The 20,689-nt window shown below is 44.5% G+C and overlaps 1 protein-coding gene across 3 annotated transcripts in view; it reads right to left on the bottom strand.

Moving 5' to 3' along the window:
- The window catches only part of CRELD2 (CRELD disulfide isomerase 2), a 65,195-nt gene extending 44,508 nt beyond the window's left edge, over positions 1-20,687 (bottom strand). The window contains exons 1-8 of one of the 3 annotated variants that reach the window (XM_075927874.1): positions 20,400-20,687; positions 19,654-19,736; positions 16,668-16,778; positions 14,001-14,092; positions 12,252-12,428; positions 9,949-10,047; positions 2,717-2,800; positions 553-648 (exon numbers count right to left, since the gene is read on the bottom strand). In XM_075927874.1, the coding sequence (XP_075783989.1) occupies positions 553-648; positions 2,717-2,800; positions 9,949-10,047; positions 12,252-12,428; positions 14,001-14,092; positions 16,668-16,778; positions 19,654-19,736; positions 20,400-20,549 (892 nt within the window). In that variant the 5' untranslated portion in view covers positions 20,550-20,687. The remainder of the gene's footprint in view (positions 1-552; positions 649-2,716; positions 2,801-9,948; positions 10,048-12,251; positions 12,429-14,000; positions 14,093-16,667; positions 16,779-19,653; positions 19,737-20,399) is intronic. The other 2 variants (XM_075927885.1, XM_075927895.1) reach the window with 2 other exon arrangements.
- Between the last annotated feature and the right edge of the window lie 2 nt (positions 20,688-20,689).

Genomic DNA, 20,689 nt, shown 5'->3' with positions numbered 1-20,689 from the left:
GTCTACATACCTGGAAGCATTGTTTCAGACTACACGCTAACTCTGGCAGACATGACAAACTGCACTGTTAATATTTGCAAGCTTGCTTTTAATAAAAAGTTATAGCTTAGAGTCTGCATAAAGTGACTATGCTCTATTCTTTTATTATAAAGTGAGAATGTACAGCAATACAGGTCAAAAATCATGAGGGACATATGTTTGACTCGCCTGCCTGTTATCCTATCACTGTAACAGATATACCTGGAACAGACATTAAGTATTAAGCGCAATACTGTTCATCCCTATGTAGCACGGTCTAGTCTTTTTAGGCCTTGCTGTAGATCAGTTTATGCAGAGTGCCTGAATATTAGAAAGGATCTGTTACATGAAACCAGTGGACGGCTGAGATTTTTTCTATTAAATATTTTGAAGCACTTACAAGAGCTGAAGCTCTATTAACATTAAAGAGACACTCAGTAATAACCCATCTTGTAGTCAACCTTTTGGAACATATTTTGATCCAGCAAGTGTACTACAGTTCACAGTTCATTAACTCTCAAAAATCCAACTAACCTGTACACTTTTCATCATCTATTGTGTATCCAGACAAGCAGTTTTTACATTTGCCAGGACCTTCTCCCATGCAGCCTGCACAGCTAGCATCGCATGCTAAAACAAAGCACCATTAATTAATACTGGAATGCAGATGTGATGTAAACAGAATAGACTGTATCTTGAACTTAAGTTCACAAATTTGCATGAGTAAGATGAAAGAAACAGTTCCCCAAAACAACACTAACTTGTTCACATGTTCAACACAAAACCGCCTTATTTGTACTACAGTAGTGCCTATAGGCCCCTGTCCTCAATCTTTTCATTATTATAATAAGTGCTCATCTGAACAGAAGAGCAGCCTATGAGCATCCTGTTATTCATTTAATATTGTAGTATTTAATTTGGATTTTGGGGAGGAGAGTGACTCAAAACAAGGTAAAGAATAAGGAAAGAAACTACCTATGTTGGTTAATATTAATATGTAAACTTTGCTTGTGGGTAGTAGGGATGTAAGCAAGTAGCTGAGTAGTCTACTTCTTGAATTTCCTCTGATACAGAGGCAGCAAGGGGAGGGAAAAGGAGCTGGTGGAGCTGGCTTAAAAGTCAGTAACCCCCAGCACTATCTCCGTGGAGCCGCCAGCCCCCCACCCCCATGCCTCTATCAGAGGCAGCAGCACAGAGGGAGGAGAAGGGGAAGCTGCTGCTAAGCAGCCTGTCTGCAGTGGGCCCCAGCTCACTGCGAGCAAAGGCTGCTCTGCATCCTGTGGCAGCAGCCCTTGTCCGCGGGGGAAGAGCCGGGGGGGGGGGTCTCAGCAGGGAACTGGGACCCTTCGCAGATAAGGGCTGCTGGACCAACAGGAGTTGGGACTGAGCAAGTTTGGCTCAGTCCCAGCTTGCACCAGGTCTGGGAGCTACCCCCACTGTGGATCTGCATTTTAAATGTAGTAAGAAGCTCTTACTACATTTAAAATGCAGAGCCACAGCAGTCCCAGACCTGGCATGAGCCAGGACTAAGTTGGCTCTTACTACATTTAAACTGCAGCGGGGGTAGCACCTAGAACCAGTAGGAGCTGGGACTGAGTGCCTTCCCTTATTGACTAATCATGTAGTCGATACAATTTGAATCGACTATACAATTAGCCTATTATCTGCCTCAACATCCTTAGTGGGCAGTGGAGGTTACCCATTGCTAAGATGAATAGTTTGCACTATTTAGCCAGAAAGTTATCTGTGGTGAGAGTTTAACATGGCACCAGTACATTAGTTTATTTTGTGAGGACTCTGTAAAACAGAGAAATAAATATAATTAAACTCTAAGGTGAGATCAAGAACAGAAAATTTATAATAGAGAATTTCAGAAGGCTCTGAGCAAGGAAAAAATTTAAATAATTGATGATATTGGGGGTGTAACTACATACTATTTGCAGCAGTAAATGATAAGAGGCTTTAAAGTGTTTTATAAACAAAGTTAATTTACAATAAGTATATAGACAAAGGAGTCACCAATTGCAGCATGTGTCATCACTAATACATTCAGGCTAGGTCTACACTAAAGAGAAAGGGCAACTTAAGATACGCAACTCCAGTTATGTTAATTACCAAAGCTGACCAAACCGTGGCAAGTCCTGTTCGCCAGCCGCACTGTCCGGCAATCTGCGCATGCGCAGATCACCCAAACCCGGCTCTTCCAGATTGTTACTCGCATTATTTGTTGAGCCCTGTTAATTATGTAGCTGAAGTCGACGCATTTTAAATCCCATTTTTGCACCATTCACACAGCGGAAGGTCAATAGGAGCAAACTCTCCCATCGACTTTCCTTACTTCTACCAGCGCTGACAGGGGAGCCCTCAGTTCAAATTAGCGGGGTCTGCTCTAGAACCACTAAATCAAACCCTGGAAGATCGACTGTATCAGCATCGATCTTCCTCATAGTGTAGCCAGATCCTCAGTTTCTGAATATCAGCGACAAGTTTTAAAATGTCCATTATTCGAACATCCCTCAAAAGAAAGAGGACACAAACAGCAAATTCTCTATTCTAACTTGTGGTTAAGACAGAAAAAAGTTAAAGTAACATGGATATTTTTAATTTAGTCATGCATGTCTAGCAGAAGAAAACAAAATCTGTTCCATTTTATATTGGTCAAGTATTATTTTAAATGTTAAGATAATTGAAAGGAAACCTTTGCATATAAACGATCCATTTGTGTTTAGACAGTACTGATCGTCTTTGCAAGGAGAAGCCTCTACAGCACATTCATCCACATCTGTAACATAAGAAATGACACAGGTTAAAAAACGAAAATTTAAAAAGATTTGACAAGGTAAGGAAATTGTTTCTGTGCTTATTTCATTTAAATTAAGATGATTAAAGGGAACATTTTTCTTCTCCACAGTGAAGTTTCAAAGCTGTATTAAGTCAATGTTCAGTTGTAAACTTTTGAAAGAACCATAGCTTCTTGTTCACAGTTATAAACATTTCAGATTTATTAACCTCCATTCCATTTCTGTTTGTAATTCTGAGGTTCTATTATATGCAGCTAGCAAATATTGACTCACTTCCACCTTTCTAGAACATGTCTGTTTTTGCTGCTCTTATGTCACCTCGCCAGCAAACTACTCTAGGTGTTGTTAAACATATAAGATTGAACAGAAAAGTAGATTAAAAGACTGGAAAAGGAATTGATTAATAAACCATGGTGAACATTAATGCCACTTTAGGAAGGCATGTACAGGCTCGTTTTGGTTGTAAATTCAAGGAAAGTGTGCAAATCCACTCAACTAAGAATCAGCTAGAGAAAGATTGTTTGGATCACTCACTTCATCCTGCTGCTGCCAACATTCTTCCCGTTTCCTTGATGTAATTTGTACTTAAATAGTTCCAGTAATTGTGTAGATGCTTTACCTAAAGTGTTCTAGTTATCTATATGAGTATAGAAGATAGCTTGTAATTCTGTTCTGTACTAGTTTTCATGTCAGTCACTTCTCTAAAGGTGCCATGTCCACACAATATTTTCCCTAGAATATGTAAATTGGCAGGAGAAGGGGAAATGCTCTTATATCCAATATCTTGTGGTAATGTAATGCAATGCAATCCACTTATTACTGAATGTCTGTACTGATAAAATATAAATTTACTTTTGTAGTACAGGCTGAACCTCTCTGGTCCGGGGCATACTGGTCCGGCAACATCCGTGGTCTGGCAGCTTGCAACCCACAGGGCCAGTAGCCCTGCAAGCCAGCTGCCAGAGCACAAAGCCCTGCTGTACAGAGTGGGGCCAACTGCTGGGAGCGTGGTGCTCCAGGAGAGCCCGATGCCTGACCTCCCCTGGTTTGGCAAACTCCCTTGTTTAAGACCACTTAGGTCCCAAACTAGGAAGGTCCAACCTGAACTGAGAATTAAGGTCACCCAGAACTTCTTGACACCATCCAACTCAAGCACCTAAAATAATGCTACATTAGCTGATAAAATTATTTTCTTAATATAGGAATACAGACCTATGTTAGGCCTGAGTAAACTATGGTTTTAAACTGAGTTTGAATATTAGTATGCATAATAGGTTGAAAATGTGTGACCAAAAGAATGCAATTATGAAAGAGTTGTTTGTGGTAAATGTGTAGTGATCTTCAGTAAAACAACACTGATAGGGTATGTCTACACTACCCCGCTAGTTCGAACTAGCGGGGTAATGTAGGCATACCGCACTTGCAAATGAAGCCCGGGATTTGAATTTCCCGGGCTTCATTTGCATAAGCGGGGAGCCGCCATTTTTAAAACCACGCTGGTTCGAACCCCGTGCAGCACGGCTACACGGGGCTCGAACTAGGTAGTTCGGACTAGGCTTCCTATTCCGAATTACCGGTACACCTCATTCCTCGAGGTGTACCGGTAGTTCGGAATAGAAAGCCTAGTCCGAACTACCTAGTTCGAGCCCCGCGCTGCACGGGGTTCGAACCAGCGGGGTTTTAAAAATGGCGGCTCCCCGCTTATGCAAATGAAGCCCAGGAAATTCAAATCCCGGGCTTCATTTGCAAGTGCGGTATGCCTACATTACCCTCCTAGTTCGAACTAGCGGGGTAGTGTAGACATACCCATATTTCCCAGGTCTAGGCTGAATGGCAGAAATTAAGAAAGCATCGTTAATTAGGTACCAGGTGCAGTAAAACACTTACACAAGTCTATTTTGTAAAAAAATAAAAAGTTTAGTCCAGTAGTTAGGGGAAAATAAGCAAACAAGATAGAAGGAAGCCTTGAAAAGACAGCGGCTAGCCACGAACCTGGTCTTAACCAGGACAGGATACAGATCTAAAACTGCATCATTTAGCTTTGGCTAACATCTCAAAACTAGCAATGACATCACTGGTTTCTTACAGTATATTAAAAAAGCCAGGTTTTTACTTCCATAGAGCTCTTCCTTACTGCTTCAAAGTGTCACGATGACAGAAAAGTGCCTCCAAGCTCCAATCTGTTAGAAGTATTGGCAAAAATACTTACAACTGTACTGTTGCTAGGATAGCATATAGGCACGTTTATGCTTATATTTCTATTCTCAATGTAACCATTGTCAAGTGGCCTTTCATCTAAGGAATGTTTATGTGGAAGTTGTTGTGGTAAACTGTAATACCTAATACTAAAAGTTGAGCCACTGAAACAGTTAAGTATAGAACACAAACATATCATGGCATGTACAGCCAGTCCCCGACTTACGCGGATCCGACTTATGTCAGATCCGCACTTATGAACGGGGCTTTTCTCGCCCCGGAGCTCACGGGCAGCAGGTTGCCACCCATGTCCTTCAGGGCGAGAAAAGCTTCTCCCGGTCTCCCTGGTCTGCTGGGGGGGTCCAGCAAAGCCGCTGGACCCCCCCAGCAGACCAGGGGGACAGGAGCAAAGCCGCCACCTGGGCAGCTTTACAAGCAAAGCCACCCAGGCGGCAGCTTTGCTCAGGTGTCCCTGGTCTGCTGGGGGGGGGTCCAGCAGCTTTGCTGGACCCCCCCCAGCAGACCAGGGGGACAGGAGCAAAGCCGCCCAGGCGGCAGGGGTCCCACCGCCTGGGCGGCTTTGCTCGGGTCTCCCTGGTCTGCTGGGGGGTAGGGGGTGCAGCTAGTGCGCCTCCCCCCCCCAGCAGACCAGGCTTTTGTTGCGGGACGCCTCGGGTAGAGCAGCTGGGGTGCTGCCGGGTTGGTCCTGTGGGAACCTACTGGGCAGCGCCCCAGCTGTTCTGTCCCAGGCTCCAGATTCAGCAGCTGTTGAAACAGATCAGGCTGATTCTAGGAAGCTGGGGGCAGAGCAACTCTGCCTCCGGCTTCCTGTAGTCAGCCCCTGGTCAGTTTCAGTGGCAGCAGCTGAATCTGGAGCCAGTTCCGACTTACAAACAAATTCAACTTAAGAACAAACCTATAGTCCCTATCTTGTACGTAACCTGGGGACTGCCTGTATAAAGAACGCCTCATACTATTCCTGAAGACTGTATCCAGTGTTATAGCCATGTTGACTCAGGGATATAAGAGATGAAATTGCACAAATTTCTGCTGATAGAGAGACGTTTTCAAGCTACCCAGAAATATCCTTCATGTCTGGGAAATTCATAACTTTGCTAGACACTAGAAATCATTGTCTTAATAAAGACACTTACTTATAGCTTCTTACAATAATTCACTAACCCAGCTTGGTTTCAACACCCCTACAATCATAAGCCACTTCACCTTGAATGGTCCCCTATCTGTACTACTTATACAAATAGGTTTGATCTTGTAATAACTGTGACAGAGTCAATACCATTCCCAGTTTCTCAGAAGAGCTCTGGGAAACTTGAAAACTTGTCTCTCTCACTAACAGAAGATGGTCAAATAAAAGATATTTCTAGAGGATTAGCATTTAGACAGTGTCTGTACTATCAACTCTAGTGGATATTAGGGAAAAATCTTGCTCTACACTACAACTTTACGGAGTTCTGACAGCTTTAGATCCCATTAGCATTGTTTAGCTAGTACATGCAGATGCGTTCACGGTTTTCTGCATAAAACTTTTCCATCAGTCCTCTTAAGCCTCCAACCTTTTTAGACCCAAGATCACTTTTTAAACGTCAGGGCAAGCCAAAATATACCCCAACCCCTTCCCTGAGGCCCTGTGCTCTCTATTCCCTCCTCTCCATCATTTGCTGTCCCCAGACCTTACTCACTCTCTCTGGGTACGTCTAAACTACACGGCTCCGTCGACAGAGCCACGTAAGTTAGTTTACTTGAAAAAGGGAAATGAAGCGGCGATTTAAATAATCGCCGCTTCATTTAAATAAAAATGGCCGCCGCGCTGGGCCAATCAGCTGTTTGTCAGCATAGCGCAGCAGTCAAAACGGGGATCTGCCAACCCCAGAACCCTTCATTGGGAGATCCTTTAAGCCTCATTTCACGGGCTCTGTGGTGGGAATGAGGGATTTTTGTGTGAGAAGGGGTGAGAGGTACAAGCTCTGGGAAGAAATCTGGGTGCAGGAGGAGGTGGAGAAGGGGGATGCTGGCTCGGTGGGAGAGGGGGGGCCTCCAGCTGGAGAATGTTGGGATCAGGTGGAGGGTGCTGGAGCAAGCCTCAGGCTTGTGGTTGTGGGGGTGCAAGAGTTTGGGTTAGTGTGTATGAGGGGCTCAGGGCAGAGGTATTGGGTACAGGCAGTTCCCGGGTTACGTACAAGATAGGGACTGTAGGTTTGTTCTTAAGTTGAATCTGTATGAAAGTCGGAACTGGCGTCCAGATTCAGTCGCTGCTGAAACTGACCGCCAGTTCCGACTTACATACAGAATCAACTTAAGAACCCCAAACGTCCCCAAGTCAGCTGCTGCTGAAACTGATCAGCAGCTGATTCCAGGAAGCCCGGGGCAGAGCAACTCTGCCTCGGGCTTCCTGTAGTCAGCCGCTGGTCAGTTTCAGCAGCGGCTGACTTGGGGACGCCTGGGGCAGAGCAGCTGGGGTGCTGCTGGGTTGCTCCAGTAGCGCCGCTCCTCGGCGCTACTGGACCAACCCAGCAGCATCCCAGTTGCTCTGCCCCAGGCGTCCTGATGCAGCCGCTGCTGAAACTGACCAGCAGCGGCCGAATCAGGATGCCTGGGGCAGAGCAGCTGGGGTGCTGCCGGGTTGGTCCAGTAGCGCCCAGAGCGGCGCTGCGGGACCAACCGGCAGCGCCCCAGCTGCTCTGCCACAGGCATCCGGAGAAAAGCTTAGTTTGCTGGGGGGGGGAGGGGCGTACTAGCTGCGCCCCCCCCAGCAGACCAGGAAGACGCGGGCGGCGGACCGAGACGCACCGCGGTCCCGCCACCCGGATCCTCCGCGGCTTTGCTCCCAGTCTCCCTGGTCTGCTGGAGACCAGCAGACCAGGGAGACGGGGAGCAAAGCCTCTGAGGATGCCGGCAGAGGGACAGCCGTGGCGCGTCTGGGCTGCCCCGCTGCCGGCTTCCCTCCGCAGCTTTGCTCCGCGTCTTCCTGGTCTGCAGACCAGGGAGACGCGGAGCAGCTTTTCTCGCCCCGGAGTACACGGGCGCCAGGACCGCGAGGTCCCGTAGTCCGTGTCCTCCGGGGCAAAAAAAGCCCCGTTCGTAACTGCGGATCCGACATAAGTCGGATCCGCGTAAGTCGGGGGCTGCCAGTATATGATGGGCTCGGGCACAGGCTTGTGGTATGTGGGTGGTGCAGATGTTGTGGCAAGACTGGGAATGTGGGGGGTACAGGAGTTTGGAGATCTGAGGGGCTCAGGGCAGGGGTTTCCAGTGTATGTGGGCTCAGGGTTGGGTTTTGTAGAAGGTGCAGGAGTGTTATGATTCTGCAGCCAGATGCGGTCTTGGCTCCAATTGGGGGTTAGCTTGCCAGGCTTCATTTTTAAATAAAATATGTCCAACACAAAACGTTTCAGCATTGTCTTCATTTTATTGGAGGGGCAGGGAACCTGTTTTGGGTCAGAGGCCACTGGCCCACTTAAGAAAAAAAAAAAAAAAACAGTCGGGAACCACACAAGCGAGATGCAAAAAAAACAACCCCTCCAAAAACTCCCAAGCCTCACTGATATGGCCCCAACTGAGACACCTCACTCCCCTGGCACTCCAGCCCTTTGGGAAGGGTAGGTAGGACTGAGGTTCAAGGCTTCAGGCCAGATTAACTCTGAGTTTCCAGGGTAAGTGGATTTTGTGGGCCCCTCTATACTCTGAGGTGGGGCCAAAAATGAGGGATACAGTGTACAGGACAGAGCTGCCAGTGAGTGTGATGAGGGTACAGAATCTGGGTAGAAAGTAGGGTACAGGAACAAGCTGGGGATAGGTGTCTAGCCAGGAGGGAGGGACTAGGGTGCTGGATGGCAGTCTGGCCAGGGGACAAGGTGCTGATGGGGGTCTGGTCAGGGGGCAGGAGCAGCTCAGCTGGCACCTAGGTGTCTCTAGGGATGAGGATCTCTGGGTCAGGATCTGCAGGCAGCACTGGAAGAAGCACATGTGCAGTTCCTTTAAAAAAATCCAGCCGCTCCAGATTCTGCACCACCATCTTAACTATGCCCCTCCTCTCCCCCCCCCTCCCCCCCCACGCACAGAGAAAGAAGGGAAGACAAAAAAAGCACGCGCACTGTTGTGGGCAGGGGAGGAACATGAGCTTTCTGGTCTTCCCTTCCTTTCCCATGCTGCCTTCCTTCCTGTGGCATGGGGAGGGGTTATGGGGGGTGGAGGGGAGAGAAAGAGTCCTTAGGCTCAGCGCCAAATCAAGCTCCGGATCTAGCGCGGAACCACGGGACTCCCCCCTGCTCACCCTGCTTCAGGAAGCCAGAGCTAGCTCTATTTTTGTGGGAGACCGCAGTGCCAGCTCCTCTTTGGGGGTAGATGGGGAGTCTGGGAATGCTGCCTCATGATTGACTGGTTGGTGACCACGGTCTTGGGCAAACCCACAATACATAGTATGACACCATCAAGGTATTTCTGCAATATGAATGAAAAGTAAACTAACATTAGTATCCAAATGTAACCATAGTTATCAGCAAATGGGACACTTGATACATGGCATGCATCTGACGAAGTGGGTCTTTGCCCACGAAAGCTTATGCTCCAACACTTCAGTTAGTCTATAAGCTGCCACAGGACTCCTCGTCGCTTTTGGTACATGGGGTTAACTGGATTACAGATGCAAGTTTGTAGTTCAGTAACTTGGTACTTCTCAGACTGATAATTTGTTATGCTCTTGAGAGTTATCTTATTAAGAAAAAGGAAGATATACATCCTGTGTTGCCTTGCCTTATATTACAAGTCAGGAATCAAGAGACTACCATAAATCACAGAACATACCTGAGCTAGTTTTCAGAAGGATAGCATAATTGCTCTTACAGTGGAATGGTTTCAAACTGATGTAATACAAGCTTAATTTTTAAATGTGTAGTGTGAACAAGACCTTGCTTACCCACACACGTGTCTTCCTCATTTTTGATCCAGCCCTCTTTACAATCCTTGCAGTCTTTGTTAGTTGAGCCAGTGCAAGTTTTACAGGCATCATGGCAAGCTGGAAGAGATTTGGGGCATGGTTCAAGTTAAAGCTATGTTAACTCAAGCTTGAAAGAAAATCTAATTTGTTTAAAAGTGAAAGTCTTCAGGCAACTAAATACTAGAATTGACCAGAAACTACCAGCTCACATTAACATAAATATGGTTTTTTAGAAAAAATCTGAGTGTTTACAAACATAATAGATACTATTCTAATTTTTGAACACACACACACACACTTCTACTCTCTCAACCAAAATTCTACCACCTACAGAGTGGAAGATCAACCATTTTAACTAGCAGTACCATTAAAAACAAGCTGCTTTTTTGTATTTTGCATAAATGTTATAAAAAGTCAAGGCAAGTCAAGTGAAATTACTACATAAGGTAGGCAGACTGTAGTTACCCACATCAGAAACTAGTACGTACTGAAAGGTTGGCACCCTTGTGTTGAGAAGAGAGTTCACTGGGAAGTGGTTAGGACCAATTTCATCTCTTATCAGAAACACAGCAACACCTGCACCTCTTTATTCACTATCACTGTGTTGGGGCTCTAGTTTAATACTAACTCAAAGTAGTACTGCCAACTGAAAGAAAACTTATTTCTTTTTTGCACCTAATTTTGCTTTGGGACACAATCACCTCATCTAGTATTGGCCTCAAAAAGCCAGATTATAAAAAAAATGCTAAGCATCCAGCATTAAAAATTTAATCCTACTGGATAAATTTGTTTGGATCATAACATGAAGCAAGTCACATTAAAAAAGTGCTACACAACTGCATTCTAACATTTCCAACAATGCTAATAATGTTTAATGTTAAGTAACATTTTAAGATAGATCCTATAAACAGGTTTTCAAAGCAACTGTACAAGTCTGCTCTGAACTAAATTGCAAAATTAAAGACATGGGAATACTACTTTTTGATTTGTAAAACTTAAGAACCCAACTATTTTTAATATTATGTATTTTTATAGATGGATAGATAGTTTTATTCTCATGCTCTAACATAAACCTAAATTTTTTATGTTTTACATGAAATATAAATGAAGCTGGACTATAATACAGTTAAATGTATTCTGGCTAAAAAATATTTTAAAGGTGACCAGAATAGCCTATTACATAGGCTATATATAGACCCTTAAATGTGTGTCAAAGCTCTGGCTGCGCCCATGGGTCCTGCACTTCTAGTGGATAGTGTTCAGCCTCAGAGGATCGCTGTGTCCCACCATGCAGACACTTTAATTTTTTTTTTGGAACTAGAGACAAGGTTCACAGCCCACTGAGCCATATTTACCACAGGCAAACCCATAATTAGAGGGATTTCATCCTCATTAGTCCTGGTTTCCCTATCCAGGGGCAGACTCTATAGAGGTGTGGGGAGGGTTGGAGGAAACCGGGCTTGCCCACTACTCCAGGCTCTGGCCCAGGGACCCTAATGCAGCAGCAACAGTTGGGGTTTGTTCTACTCCCTGTCTGGCAACTACTTCCCTAGGCTACTTACCCAAACGATTCCTCCCAGTACATTCCCTCTGGTATCTGCTCCTCCAACACACTCTTCCTGCCTTCACCCATACTCTTCTCACTTTTAGCACTTTGGTTCCTTCTTCCTCACGTACCTCTCAACTAACAGAAGAGGAGCCCTTTTAAACCAGTCTCAACTGGTTCTTGATTGGCCTGACTCCCTGGGCTCTGGAAGGCTCCTAATTAGCTCTAGGTGTTCTAACTGACCTGACTGTTCAGACAGCTTCTGGAAAGTACCTGCCAGTTTTAGGCCAGCCCCTGACAGTTTACCCAGGGAACAGAGACCTACTTAATCTAGGGCTCACATACTTTACTTCTAGCATTATTTTTTAAATCCCTCTGACCTGACCCTGGCACATATGGTAAATTAAAATAAGTAGCAAATATCTTATGAAATCAATGTATTATCTATGCAATTAAATAACTACTGATTTTAATAACTGAATTTTTATGCAACTAAGTTACTTAGAAATTATTGCCAGAGCAGATTAACAAAAAACAAAGACCATCCAGAAGAATGATTTGCCAGATCCTCTAATGCTCCACCACAATGTACACAGTAATCTTACCATCCCCATTTTTCCCCCTCATTTCTTGTCAGCTCATATTCTCTCCTTCAGCATTCTCCAATATATTCTATTTAATATTAGAATTAACTGCTAACAAAGGGGTATACAAAGATCAAGTAAATATTAGTTACCTGCACAAACAGAGTGGGTGTCATTTTTCAGGAGGCTATAATAACCATCAGCACAGTCTAGACAAAACTCTCCTGTGTACTCCCTGTTACAACTGCAAGACCCATCTCCACCTCTTGTACCATCTCCATCACAGTGACCATTTCCATGGCAAGGTCTTTCTGATCCACCACGACATGCTACAGAGTAAAAACACAACTTAGAATTTTTCACCAGTCCAGAGAAAGAAAAAAACCTCAAAGCTTTATAAAACAAGAGTGTTTTCTATTTATCATCCACCCATTCCCAAAAAAGCCAATCAAAGGTCAAATGGAATTTATTTTTCCATGATGAAAGAGCACATTATGTGCTCATTAGTTGTGTGTTCTCTTAACCCCAGCATACAAGTAAATGCTAATAATCAATGTCTCAGGGATACCTGACAAGCTTTGTCTGAAAATAATTATTTTAATTTCCATAAGAATTCTGAAGTTATCTGAAGTTTACCTGTTGCGCTGAATTTCTTTTTATATCATTTCATGAAAAATAGATTTCAGAAAATAGATCTGCTGAAAAAGATAACAGAGGACTAGACTGAGGAATGACCCTACCCTTCACTCAGTTGTGCATATACATCCAAAGGTTTCAACTCCAACCAGTGCCAGTATGATATAGCTATGTCATGCCTTCTGGTTATTAGGGATATTAAAAATCGTGCATTAGGGTAACTGTAAGCGCTGAACATCTCAGTAGTTATACAGTTACCTGTGCTGCAGACTCTGCAATATAAAGCTCAGCTTTATACTGCAGAGCCCACTGCAAAGCCTCCTCCGCAGGAGCGGAGCTGGCAGCCTTTGCCTGACTGGCTCCTGGGGAGGAGGCTCCACTGACACAGGCTTAATAGACACAGTTAAACCGTTATTTGTTTACACTCAAACATACCTATTGGATACTATAGTTTTGACTAACTTAATTCTACTTAAGTGAATTTGGGTTTGAGGAAGACAAATGAGTTTTGTGTAACTTGGAATTCATTTAATCAGGCTTCATCTATTTATCAACTAACGAAAATAGTGGGGTTGCAAAGACTCAAATTCAACTACATACATGTATTAACGATGTTACTTCTAGAAGACGTCAAGTTTTAAGCTAACCCTATTACCATGACACCACTTTAGAGGGCAGCCGTGGCCTGCCATTCAGCAGTGGCTACAGTACTCACAGATGTAGTGTTCCTTTGATCTAAGCCACTTTTCTTTCCACTCATGTCTTCTGCTCTTTTCCTAGAATCATAGAGCCACTGTGCCCTCCTCTATTCCTGCTCCTAAATCTCTCCAGCTGTCTGTCACACACTTCTCTTACTTTCCAATCTGACCCTCAGCTCTGGATTTGCCTGTGTCTTCACTACCAGTCTCCAGCATGTTTCGCTGTCTCTGGTTTCTCAACTGCTGTGCCATCATCTTTCAGTTACACTAGCTATTGCAAAATGTATACAAATTTCCTGCTATTTTTGGTACTACTATTGTACCTATCACCACAGTATCTGGGCATTAACACTTCTTTTTAACTCATTGTTATGTTTTTTCCTGCCTAGTCTCCACATCAAGTTAGCATTTCCCTCTCATGTCCTTAGATATGGCAGCTGAATCTACAACAAGGTTCTAGTTTTACAAAGCAGTTCAGGATACACAAGCATTAGATGTCTGGATAAAACAGAGTCAACATACCCAGGAGTTTAAAACTACTGTAATATTTTTAATTTAAAGAAATACCAAGGCAGTCTGGTCCATATGTTCCAGCAGGGCAACAAACTTCAATAGTTTCTATACAAAACCACTTAAGCAGGTCAGGATACTTCTTCTTTCTGTATAATAAAAACATTCATTTCTTAAAAAGGGAAAATATTCGTGTATCTAGCTCATCACAACTCACAATTTTTACTCTTTGAACTATACACGTTCAACACAATTCTCCAGAGTAATGCACTGTCAAACTTCTCACCTTGACTGATAATCTTATTTTAAAAAGTTAAGAATAATTGTAATTTTGAAGGACAATAAAAATAATCAAAAATATACAGATTAAATAACTGTAAAATGGATCACTTTTTTTGTTAACAATGGAAAGAGCCATCTTAATTAAATGACCAGTTGCTGGAAGAATTCCAGAATTTGATGGTATTCCAAAACCAAATTGCTTTAAACCTTTTTTGTTTATTATATTCATTATTTAAATAGTGTTTGTAGTTCTTATTTCATATCCCCTGACTTAAAAAAAGGGAGGGAATAAAGAGCGAAGCAGCAACCCAACCAGCTATTTTTGTCTTAGACTATATTGTATAACTTAAACCCAAGCTACTCAAAATGAGGCCAGTGAGCCACATGTGGCCTGTGGCCTGTTTGTTCGTGGCTCGTGTTGTGGTCTGGGTTTACACAGGGCTCAACAAACACAGCCCACGGGTGGGATCCTTTGAACATGGCCTCCACTGGGAACATGCTCCATAACAGTGAGTCAATGTGAAAGAAGCTATTTGCATATATTTGCATATGCATATAACCGCACTTAAGTTGTGGCTCTCGGCATGTGCTATGAGTATCATTGTGGCCCATGGGGCTTCCAGAGTTGAGTAATCCTGGTCTAAATAGTAGCAGTTGTGAGTACCACATCTTATTCCTTTTAGAGATGTGATTGGATAACCAGTTACCCTTACTGGGTGATGCTTAAGTTTAGTTATTAATATTACAATAGAAGTCAACCATTGATCAGGATGGGAACAGTAACAAGTCAAGGGATTGCACTGAAGATTTAAATGCTACTTCTGTACATTGAGTAACAATCTTTTATAACTGCAAAATAAGGCATACTGGAAAATATCCCAACTATACATACAAAATGATTGTTTACACATTTGTTGTTACCTCTCAAAAAAATATTTTAGTATCATTCTGGATAGTTTTCTTATACATGCACTCAGTGTATATTGGCAGTCCAAAAACAACCCCAAAAACCAACAACGTTGGGAACCATTAAAAAAAAGATATTAAGAATAGATAGCAAGACAGAAAAAAAATATTATTTTCCTCTTTTTAAATCCATACTACACCTACACCTTGAATACTGTGTGCAGATGTGGTTGTCTCATCTCCCCCTCCCCCCTTAAAAAAAGGGGAATACTGGAAAGGTTCAAAAAAGGGCAACAAAAACAATTAAGAGTATGAAAAGCTGCCCTAAGAGGAGAGATTAAAACAACCAGGACTTTTTATCTTGGAAAAGAAATGCCTAAGAGGGGGATATTTTGATGTCTATATAAATCATCACTGGTGTGGAGAAAATCAATATGGAAAGAAGAAAATAACACAGGAACTAGGGATTATTAAATGACAATAGACAACAAGTTTTAAAATCATGCATAAGTACTTGTTCACACAGTACGGACGTAAGCGACTAGTTGACTATCCGATAAGCAGATTGGATAGTCAAGTACCGATTCGACTAGTCGCTTCACCCTGCCCTTGCTGCCTCTATCATAAAAATGGGAGGAGGGGAGGTGGAGTAGAGCAGAAGTTGGTGCTGGAGGGGAGCTGCCAGGCTCTTGATACACTTCAAAAGCAGAAGCCCTGTCGGGAGCATGGGGCTTTCTTTTGAAATGTATAAGAGCCCCGCTGGAAGCGCGTGTACATTTCAAAGACTCAGACATCACAGGGTTCAGCAGGGATTCCCTGCAGCACATCAGCCTTTGAAATGTACACATGCTTCCTACCTAACTGCGAGGCTTCCGCTTTTGACCTGTAGCAAGAGCCCAGCAGGCTTAAAGGCTTATAGACTATTCAAACGGTCAGAAATTCCATCTACTATTTGATTAATTAATCTAAATTTAATATCCCTATTGCAATGCGGAGTCAATCTTTGGAACTCCCTGACAAAAGATACCGTGAAGTCCAAGACTTTAACAGAGTTCAAAAACATTTAGTTCAATGAGAACAGGTCAATCAATAGCTATTAGCAAGGACTGGCAGGGCTGCTGTCTCTAGGGAATGGGTAATGGGATGGATCACTTCATTTCCTATTCTGTTCATTTCCTCTGGGGCCCGTGGGATTGGCTACTACCAAAGAACAGGATACTGGGATAGACTCAGTCTAGCTGATCACTGGCTCCCAATGCGCTGCCCCTTTGAAGAGCCAGTCAGGCAGTGCAGTATTAACGCCTGCAATTAATGTGTTAAAAAAATTAATGTGTTAATTTGTCTCTGCATTAACTGCAGATGTTAATGCATATCAATTGACAGCCCTAGAAAAAACAAAATAGTACTGAGTTATTGCAGCATGGCGCAAAGAAAAAGTGAGAGCTCAGCTATTATTATTGATCAAACACATGATTTGGTAATGATGGATTGCCCTGACATTTATCCACAAAGATCTCATTAGAAACTGTTACCTACAGTTTGAACCACCAATTCTCTATGTGTTCTTCATGCTCTTCTACCATGTTGTTGCATTCAAAGTTACTACTGTCACACAGGTTTTCTATGATCTCTACAAGACGGATTTCACTAAAAGGAAAAAAATTACAAGTTTTAAATTAAAGAATATTATGTGATCATCGAGTATCTGGACTCCAATCTTTTAACTTTTACTACATTATCATTTTGTAGTTGTGATTTGGACCAGTTTCCTCAATATAGCAAAACACAAACCCTGCAGAAGCATAATGAAATAGCTAATGTTGCATCAACAACTAAGCAGCCAGCCCCAAAGAACAAAAAAAAAAAAAAAAAAAAAAAAAAACACAAGAACCACTTTTAATTTTACCATTTCTATGTGTAGATTATGCTGCAGGGGTCAGCAATCTTTCCGAAGTAGCATGCAAAGACTTAACCCTTCTGTCCTGGGCCATGCTGCTCTCCGGGAGATGTGGGGGTGTGGAGGTAGGCTCTCTCCACCATGCACCCCATGGACCACCTGAATCAATGCAAACCTTTCCATGGACTACCAGTTGCTAATGGAAACTCATTGTTAATTACACTCAAACCATTTTGTTAGTGGTACAGCTGGGAATAAATGGTTTAATTTAAAATGCTTAATCTATTAAATAATTTAACTCTTATGTTAGTTCAGCAAACTTCATTTTAAATAATTTTGTGGAGCCCCTTAGACTCTGAGGCAGAAACAAAAATGAGGGGCTCAATGTGCAGGACAGCGCTGCCAGCAAGTGGGATAGGGATGCAGGATGGGGTGAGGATGACAGGATCTGGAAGGGAGCATGGTAACAAGGGGTTGGGGAGTAATGCAGAAAAGGTCAGAATGAGAGATGTAAGCAACTAGTTGACTATCCCATAAGCTTATTGGATAATTGACTAGTGTTGAGAGTAGTTGCTTCCCCCCCTTGCTGCCTCTATCAGAGAGAGGGTGCAAGGCAGGGTGTGGGGAGGGAGAGCAGGAGTCGGTGCTGGGGGGAGCCATCTTAAAAGCCAGTTCTCCCTAGCACTGTCTTCGTGGGCGGTGGGGAGGTAAAGGCACAGCAAGAAACAGTGTGAGCAGAGACTGAAGAAATCTGCTCCTACCGGTTCTAATGCGATTCTGCTTTTGAAATGTACAAGAGACCCAGGCGGGCTCTTGTACATTTCAAAGGCTTGGGCCCCGCAGGGAGTATGGGGCCAGCAGGGGAGTTCCTCATTGATCTCACACTCCCTGCGGCGCATCCGATTTTGAACTGTAGCAAGGGCCCAGAGTTGAAATCCCACCAAATATTGGATTACTTAATCAATCTAAACTTAACATCCCTAGAGAGACTAGCTAGCTGGGGAAGGAGGCAAATAAGTGGGGAGTAAAGGAAAGTGGAGTTTCTGCAAAGTAAAATTATATCTCCCCTCATGTCTTCCCTTTGCTCCCGCCTTGCTCCCCCTGCATCACAGTGTAACCTGTGGCCTCACCCGTCCTACCCCTTCAGCTTGTTCCCCCTGCATTGACCCACGCCCCTCAGTGCAACACCTTCCCCCCTCCCATCCTGCCCCTGCATCTTTCTTCACTCCCCCTCCTGCTCCCAAATCTCTGTGCCCCCAACGTGCACGGCAGCAGCACTGGAGCAAGGAGAGATGGGGAGAGGGAAGCAAGGCAGAGTCTCTTCCCCACCTGAATCAGCCCTTCGCCTGCAGCTCCTGGGCTGGGGTAAGCAGAGCCCGGGGCTGCCCTGGGTTGGTTCCAGCCTGATCAGGCACAGAGGGGTGCTAGGGAAGGGGTTCCCCGCCCCTTGCACACAGCCCGCGCTCCACTTGTGACCAGGCCACCCAGCTCCAGTTCCGCCTCCTCCCAAAGCAAGAAGTCTGTAGCCTGGAGGAGGCGGGTTAGCCCCTTAGCTCTCAGGAGCTGCATGCCCAGGCTGGGCAGGGGCAGTCCCAGAGACACATGCGCTTCTCCTGCTCCCCACTCCTAGCAGTAAGACAGAGCTAGTGCTGCAGCTGCACAACTGAGGCTGGAGCTGCAGCACAAGCTCCTGGCTGTGCCAGTGGAGGGGGGGGAGGGGAGGGCTGGGACTGAGCTCCCACCCCACGGGAAATCAAATCACTTGTGGCGCACGTACAGGGGATTGCCGACTCCTGTTATACAGGAATGCAAAGGGAAAAAAAGAAAATATCTTCAATTTCTTATTTTTAATATTAATGTAATGTAAAATTAGATACTGTCAATATAAATCCACAATTTTGCTAGCAACTCAAATCTAGTTTCATATAAGCATTTTATTACATACAGACAAAAATTTAATACTGAATTTGCAAATTGGGAGAAGACTGCAATTCAGACTGGCAGGCTTTTTATCCTGCATATGAAAGAAATGGGAAAGTAAAACAAATTGTTCTTGCACTGAAAAAGGAAGAAAGTCTGGACCATTCGACTGATGTTTGCCAAAGTTGGTCCAATAAAGGATATTACATCACACACCTTGCCCCTCTAATATTCTGGGACCCACACTGCATTCTACAATAGCACAGACGTCCAGGGAGCAATTCTCCATTTAACAAATGCTAATGCAACAAATATGAAAGCAATTTGGGATAAAGACCAAACCTATGATCGTCTTCTCTCTGTCACAGTTAACACAGTAAGTGGCTAAATAAAATAGCCTCAAAAGATTTTTAACATGAGATAACAGAGCTTACTTCTTGGTGAAAAAAAAGTCAGAGAGAGACTTAAAACACTGAATTGTATTCTTCAACAAAAACTGCCAACACCCATGGAAGTACCAAATTGATTGTATTTTATCCAAAAGTATTACAAACATAGGTTTATTTTGTTATTCTACAAAATATGTTCAATAGTTATGCTGCTATCCAGACTACTGTGGCATTACTACAGATTAGAAGCATGACTGAGTCATGCTTCATAAATATACTGTACTTGAATTCATAAAACTTCATAAATATACTGTACCTGAATTCATACTTGGATAGTGTTTTCTCTTCCCAAGCAGTGTTCCCACCACCAAAATTCTTCTTTGCTGTATCTGCCAATCCCTACAAGATAACAAAGTTTCATTGAAACAATCATTCACATAAATCTTTACTATTAAAAAAAGAATCACTTTTAAAGTGTAGCAAACAAGAACTATCTTATTACTTTCACAACCTGCAGTTACTATAGTCGCTTTGAAGAAACATAAAACAAGATTCTGAAGCTTAAGATCAAACGTTATATCAGACAAAGGGGGGGACAAGCAGTGGATAGGGCGAGGGGGGAGGGAGAAGATAAACGCAACAAGAAAGTTGCAATAACATCACTTAGTGCCTAGATGGGTCACTTCCATTTCACATCTGCATTAAGATTCGCTTCCTCCCTGCCACACGGGAATCCGAGCGGAATCCCACCCCGACTGAAGCGAATGGAAGTTGAGCCTTTGAGTTTAGCTGGGCCGGGATTTCACCCCCGCACGCGGGTGCTAGCGGGATGCAGGCAGCCCACATGCCCGCGCGGCTAGAACAGAAGCGGCAGGGCGACGAGAGCCGCAGCGACTTGCCCAGTCACAACTGTGGGGGAAACCTCCTGCGCTTCGCAGCCCCCTGCCAAGATGCGCAGCGAGCCTCTCGCTCGGCCCAGCCCCGGCGCTTCACCGCAAGGCTCTGCCCCGGCCCCCGGCCCCGCACGCCTGTCGCGCCCAGCCCTGCGGCTCCCCCGCCCACCTGGTTGAAGCGGTCCGCTATGCCCCGGCAGGTGGCGCAGGCCTGGCGGGGCCGCGGCCCGGCGCCCAGGGCAGGGGGCAGCAGCAAGGCGGCGCACAGCACCAGCCAGGCGCCCGCCGGCGCAGCGCCAGCCCGGGGACAGGGGTTCATGGCGCGGCGGCCTCTCGCCCAGGAGCCGGCTCCCGGCAGCGCCGCGCAAGCCCCGGCCCCGCTCCCCTAGCAACCGGCGCTCCAGCCGCTGCCCCCATTCGGATTTCCGCGTCAGCTCCACGCACACGCTCCACTCCAGC

Source organism: Pelodiscus sinensis, chromosome 1, assembly GCF_049634645.1.
Source record: "Pelodiscus sinensis isolate JC-2024 chromosome 1, ASM4963464v1, whole genome shotgun sequence".
NCBI classification, from domain to species: Eukaryota; Metazoa; Chordata; order Testudines; family Trionychidae; genus Pelodiscus; species Pelodiscus sinensis.
Note: the sequence above shows the minus strand (reverse complement) of the source record. Positions and strands in the feature narration are given on the sequence as shown.